The sequence below is a fragment of the Rhea americana genome, unplaced genomic scaffold (genome assembly GCF_003343005.1).
Source record: "Rhea americana isolate MKP2758 unplaced genomic scaffold, rheAme1 scaffold_128, whole genome shotgun sequence".
In the NCBI taxonomy this organism is placed as follows: domain Eukaryota; kingdom Metazoa; phylum Chordata; class Aves; order Rheiformes; family Rheidae; genus Rhea; species Rhea americana.
In genome coordinates this window covers 1,738,872-1,744,650 of record NW_028185350.1, presented here as the reverse complement: position 1 = coordinate 1,744,650, position 5,779 = coordinate 1,738,872, and the positions used below count along the sequence as shown (strand labels likewise).

Below are 5,779 nucleotides of genomic sequence, written 5' to 3'. Positions count from 1 at the left end.
GGGGTTGGGGCCGGGGGGGGGGGGCTGCTTTTTATTCCTGTAATCCCCGTTCCCACCTCCTCCCTCAGCGGGGATGCGATCCGGGATGAACCGAGGCCAAGGAAGAGGATAATTAAAAAGTATGGGAATTAGTGGGGGGGGGGCTCTGCCCCGTAGACACACACCAGCCCCCCCCAAGCAGCCCCAAGCCGCGGGGCGCAGTCACCGCCGGCGTCGGGGGCGACCTGTGCCTGGGAGAGTTCAGCTTTGGTTCGAGAGACGGTGGTCCTGGTGCCGGCAGAGGTCTTCTTCGGGGCTTGGCACGTTTCGTTGCCCCCCTCCCCCCCCCGGTGCCCGGCCACACGTGTCGGGAGAAGGTAGCGGGAGGGGGAGGTAGCGAGGGGGGCACCGAGGACAACCCCCAGCGTCCCAGTTGCTGGGGGAGGAGGGGGGGGGGTCTGAACCGACGGGGCGGGCGCGAGGAGCGTTTTGGCATCGGTTGGCGACGGAGGGCGGCTGCGGCGTCGGAGGGTCTTCATCCGGCGACCCCGTGCCTCGGTCCGGAGGGGACGCGTGGGCCCAAAGGAATCCGGGTGTGTTTTCCCCCTCCCCTCCCCTCGTACACACGCGCACGCACGCGCACGCACACGCGCGGCCGGGCCTACCACACCGCTGCCTCGCTGAGCTCCTGGCCGGGGTGCGAGAGGGCCCCGCTGTAGCCGCTATTGCTGGACATGGAGAAGGGCGGGCTGGGCCCCCCGCTGAAGACCTCCCCCGGGATGGGGTGCAGCGAGCCGGTCATGCCCGGCTCGGGGCTGGGGGTGTCGGGGTGCGAGATCATATCCGTGTACCTTTGGTTTTCTGAGGAGTGGTGTCCGCTTAGGGGGGGCTCCAAGGGTCCCAGGGGCGTGGAGCCGGGTCCTGAGTTCTGAAGGTAGCTGGAGTCGGCCGGGGACTGGGCTTGGGAGGGCGGCCCGTGGGGGAAAAAGTCATAATTGCCTCCCGGCCCGTAGTAGTCACCTTGGTAATCTGCGGGAGGCGGTGGAGGGGGGGGGGGAGAAGAGGTTGGAGCCGGTCCCTCGAGGCCCCTTGCCGCCCCTCCGCCCAGGGCTCTTCCCCCCGAGACGTCCCGGCCGCGTCGCGGAGGCCAGGGCAACCCCCCTCCAAAACCCCGCCGCTCCCCGTAAAGAGGGGGCGCAAAGCGCCGGCACCCTCCCCTCCGGGGCCCGCGGCGCGCCGGGCTCTGCGCGCGGCCGCCCCCCTCCACGCAGCGCGCCGAGCCCCCCCCTCGCCAGCCGCGGAGCTGCGCCCAAGTGGCGGCCCGACGAGCCGCGGTTCAGCGGGTAGCGCTGCTGCTTGCGCTGCTCTTCCCACCCGGCCGCAAGCGGAGCAGGAGGACTAGGAGGGCCGGGAGCTGGGGGGCTTTGGGCAGGGGCAGCCTCAGTTTTGTTCTTATTTAACAAGGGGTGGGAGCAATGTGTGTGTGTGTGTGTGTGTGTGTATATATATATATATATGTATGTATGTATATGTATGTATGTATATATGCACTCACATATATATGTGTGTCTGTATGTATACATATATCTGTGTGTGTGTGTGTGTGTATACGGGGATTCAGCAGGCTAAAAGGGAGCTGGAAGGGAGGTGCCTTGGGCTGGCTGAGGAAAGCAGAGGTGTGCGGGGTGGTACCGGGGGCTTGGAAAACAGCAGCATGCTCCRAAAGGAGCTGGGGGACGGAGGCGGCGAGAGCGCTGTCCCCAAAGCCAGGCACCCCCGCGGCCCCGAGGCGGGTAATCGCCCCGGCTGGGGCTGCTCCGGCCCGGCTGCCCGGGGCTGGCGGGGGACGCGGGCCGGCTCCGCGGCAGGGGCCGTGCCGGCGCGGCGCGGGGGGCTGGCGGCGAGCGGCTGGAGGGGGAACAAAAGGCTGCGGCCGCCACTTGGTCCTCCCGGGCTCCGGCGGCAGCCGGCGCCGGCGCTGCGTGTGTGTGTGTATGCACATACATGTGCACAGAGGTGAGTGTGTGTGTGTGTGCAGGGACACGTGCACGCATACAGTAGGGTATTTACATGCATGGATGTGACAGTGTGTGCATGAGTGCAGACGTGTGTGTACGGCAGGGCGCGTGCCTGGAGGAGCGTGCATAGGCACGGGTGTGCGTGCTTGTGGTGGTGTGCAAGTGTGTCTGTGTGCACGGATATGAGTRTGTGGGCAAGGACATGCACATACGGCAGGGTGTGTGTGGAGGTGCGTGTGCATGCGCCTGGATGTGTGTGCACACGTGTGTGTGTGTGTGTGTGCACGCACAGACATCTACGAGTGCCCATGACGCCCCACGGCCGTGCGCAGCGACGTGCGTGCGTGCGTGCRCACAGATTTACGCAGGCAGAGCTGCCTCCACGTGTGTGCACGTGCGGGGTGGGGGGTGCGGAAGGGCTGCAYGCACAGATGGTTGCGTGTGCACGATCAGAAATGAGTGTGCGCGTGTATGCAGGCCGTTAACCCAGCCCGGAGCCTGCTGGGAGCCGCCAACACGGGCTGCAGCGGCTCCGAGCGGAGACGGGGCCGGCAAAGCCCGAGGAAGGGGAGAAAACGGGAAGGAGGAGCAAGGGGAAAGGAGAGAGAGAAAAGGAAAGGAGGACCAGCCGGGGAGGGAAGGGGCGCGCGCGGGCGGCGCCTCACCTCCGTAGTACGTGTAGGGCGTCGAGCCGAGCATCTCGGACTCGTCGAGGCGGCCGCCCAAGGGGCGCATCCGCCGCGGGCTGCGGAAGAAGGCGTGCCGGCGGGCGCCCAGGGCGCTCAGCTGCTTCATCCGCCGCTCCTTGGACCTGCGGTTCTGGAACCAGACCTGTGGGCAGAGCCGGCCGTCAGCGCCCGCCCGGGGAGGTGTGTGGGGGGGTCCGGCACTCGGGCACCCCGGTGCTGCGGGAGGGACGGAGAGGAAGACCAAGGGACTGGCTGGTAGGGGCCCCCGCCAGCCTGGCCGAGGAACCCGCTGACATTTGGCCTGCGATGCTGTAGGAGAGACCAGGAAGTATCGGGAGAAGTTCTTGGGACCTTCTGGGAAGGGGAGAGGTTTTCCACCTTGGAAGGTTTTTACTGAAATTCCAATATCCTGGAAATGGGCCCCGGGGCGGGGGGGCTAAGTAAAGAGACTTTTCCGAGTGCCAGCATCCTGCCTGCATCCCTCCGCAGCCCTGCCTGCCCCTGCAGGGGGAGAAGGGGCAGAGGGGGAGGAAAACGAGCAGATAAGGGAAGATGAATTTCCCCTCCCAAGGGAGGAAAGAAGGAAGAACTCCGTCCGTTTGGTTTGTGATAGAAATAGGCAGAACGCAGGGAGCCGAGCGCCAGCCGGGATGGGGAGGGCGCTAAAAGAAAAGCTGGCCTAGGAGGGATGAAGGTAAAAGGGAAGGGAAAGCCTGGGCCATCTTTTTACGGGGTGTTCCCTCATCCAGGCCGCGTAGCCTCAGCACACGGTATTTTTTTTTYCCCCCAGGCCTGGTGATGGTGTCCRGATTACACGTCCCCCTCCACGCACATGCACAAATGCTCCCCGGGGGAGGGGTAGCTCTGGGGGAACCAGCACTTCTCGGGAGCCCAGACATTGCTCCAGAGGCTTCTGTTCCCCTCTGCCAGGTGTGGGGGCTCTCGCAGCTCCACTAGCAGCAGAGCCGGAGAGTCCTCCTCYGTTCACGCTGCACGTTTCTGCAGGGATTTCTGCATGGGGGCAGCGTGGTAGGAGGTTGCAGGGCTGCACGGGGAGTGGAATGGCTTCGCCTCGCTTCGAAGGGCCGAGCACCCCTCTCCCAAGTATGCCTACGGCTCTTCTGGGCTGAGCAGGCTGGAGAGGAGAGATGTCAAGCTCTGGTGAAGAGCTGCAGGCAGGAAGSGGGTCTGGCTACAAGCCTTCTCCTGTTGGGTATGGACGTGGAGTCCTTGGGCCTAGCAAGATACGTAGGTACTGGGGTTCCCGCTCTACTCATGGTGAAGCTACACTGAGTCTAAGCCATTAGCTTGGCTAGGGACTAGTGGATCTTCTAGCCTGAAAAGAGTCCAAGTGGCACACATTTTGGAGCTGATCTTCATGTCCAAGGAGTCCATGCACTAAAGCAAAAAGTGAGACCAACTTCCTATGTCCCATTCTGTTCTTCCYAGCCACACATGCTGGGTATCTCCGTTAACCCACCAGGAGGTGCAGGATGGGCCCTGGGGAGAAAGTGGCCAATAAGTGGAGGGAAATGGCTGGGGTTTACTCAACCCCTGCAGGTCACCTGTCCCCATTTCCCCGCTCTGTGGGCTGAAGCTGGCAGGACTGGCCTCAAGGTCACAACTCCATTCCCTCCGGCAGCTGGGCCTGGGGGGTGTAGTYACAGTCTGGGGTCCCATTAGCACCCGCTTCGCCTTCCCTCCGCAGATTGGGTCCCTTCCCTTTCTCTGCTTCAGTAGAGGGAATTGCCCCTCTCCTCCTAGAGCTCTGACGTCATGGGAACCTCACAGCTTCCAGCAAGTCAGGGGAGCAATGCTGCTGGGCCAGCCCCATGACATCACGCTGGGAGAGCTAGAAATTGGGTTTGAGCCTCAGAGGATACACACTGGCTGAGAAAGCTGTGGTGGGGCAGCTGGCCTTGGGATGGGGGGGTGAGGATGGGGTTATTGCCCCTATACCTGGATGACTCTCATGTTGAGCCCAGTCTCCTGGGCCAGCTGCTCCCGGATGTGCCTGGTGGGCTTGGGGGTAGCTGCGAAGGCAGCTTTGAGGGTCTCCAGTTGCTTGGCTTTAATGGTGGTACGGGGCCCCCTCCGCTTGGTGCCCGAGTTCTGCTCCTCGTTCTCGTTGTTGGTGGTCTCTTTGTCCGAGGAGGTCGAGTTGTCCGTCTCCTTGGTGTCGTCTTGCATGGGGTCCTGGAGATCCGGGGATAAACTCCTGTCTGTACATGAGGACACTGTAAAGGAGACCCAGAAAGGAAAGGAGGGGGCGGATGACTTAGGAGAGAGATCAACCCCCTCCCCTCCTCTGCCCTCCCTTTCCCCACTGTCACCCCTGCGAGCCTGGCTGCTTTCCAGGAAAGGGGGAGGGGTACTGGAGAGAAGCAAGGGGGTGCAGATCGCCTCTGCCCCCTAGTTACCCCTACAGCACCGCCCACCCCCAGCAGCACGCAGAGCCGCAAGCTGCGGGCAACTGCCGCCTGCTCCAGCAAGCTGAGTGGCCTGATCCGGCCCCCGGCGCCCGCATCTGAAGGAGCAAGCCGGCACGGCCCCCGCCTGCTGGGTGTGCGGAGGGGCTCCGCGGCCAGCTGGAGGGGAGATGGGGAGGGGGCGAGTGTCCCCCCCCCCCGGTGTAGGCCCCAGCGCTTCCCCTCTCCCCACCCTGCGCCTTTCATGCCGGGAACCAAGATCCGCTGCTGGGACAAATGCAGCCAGTCACTCTTGGGGTTCAGGGGTGTCCAGTCACTGCCTCGAGCCTGGCTTGGGCCCCCCTCCCCAGCTGCCCCCCGAAGGGACCCTGGTGCCAGCACCCCCCCAGGCCAAGCTCTACTCGCCTCGCTCACAGCAGCGGCCCCACTGACTCGCGTGGCAGGATCCGGCCCCGGGTGCTGGACGGAGAGAGAGCCCACGGAAGGGGGTGAGCGCAGGCGACTGGCATTGCTGGGACAGCAGGAGTGGGCCTGATCCTGCTGTCCTGATGCAGAGACAGCTTCCAAAGAAGTCGGATGGGAGCTTTGCCTCCGGGTGAAAGGAGGCGGAGGATCAGGCCCGCGGCGCGGAGGACGGGGCGCGCTCGCGGGGAGCGCTGCCGGG

At 64.3% G+C, this 5,779-nt stretch overlaps 1 protein-coding gene across 1 annotated transcript in view; it reads right to left on the bottom strand.

The window, feature by feature from the left end:
- Positions 1-640: 640 nt before the first annotated feature.
- LHX5 (LIM homeobox 5) overlaps positions 641-5,779 on the bottom strand; it is a 10,074-nt gene continuing 4,935 nt past the window's right edge. The window contains exons 4-7 of the mRNA XM_085326112.1: positions 5,521-5,704; positions 4,646-4,923; positions 2,663-2,828; positions 641-1,008 (exon numbers count right to left, since the gene is read on the bottom strand). Of these exons, the coding sequence (XP_085182238.1) occupies positions 641-1,008; positions 2,663-2,828; positions 4,646-4,923; positions 5,521-5,704 (996 nt within the window). The remainder of the gene's footprint in view (positions 1,009-2,662; positions 2,829-4,645; positions 4,924-5,520; positions 5,705-5,779) is intronic.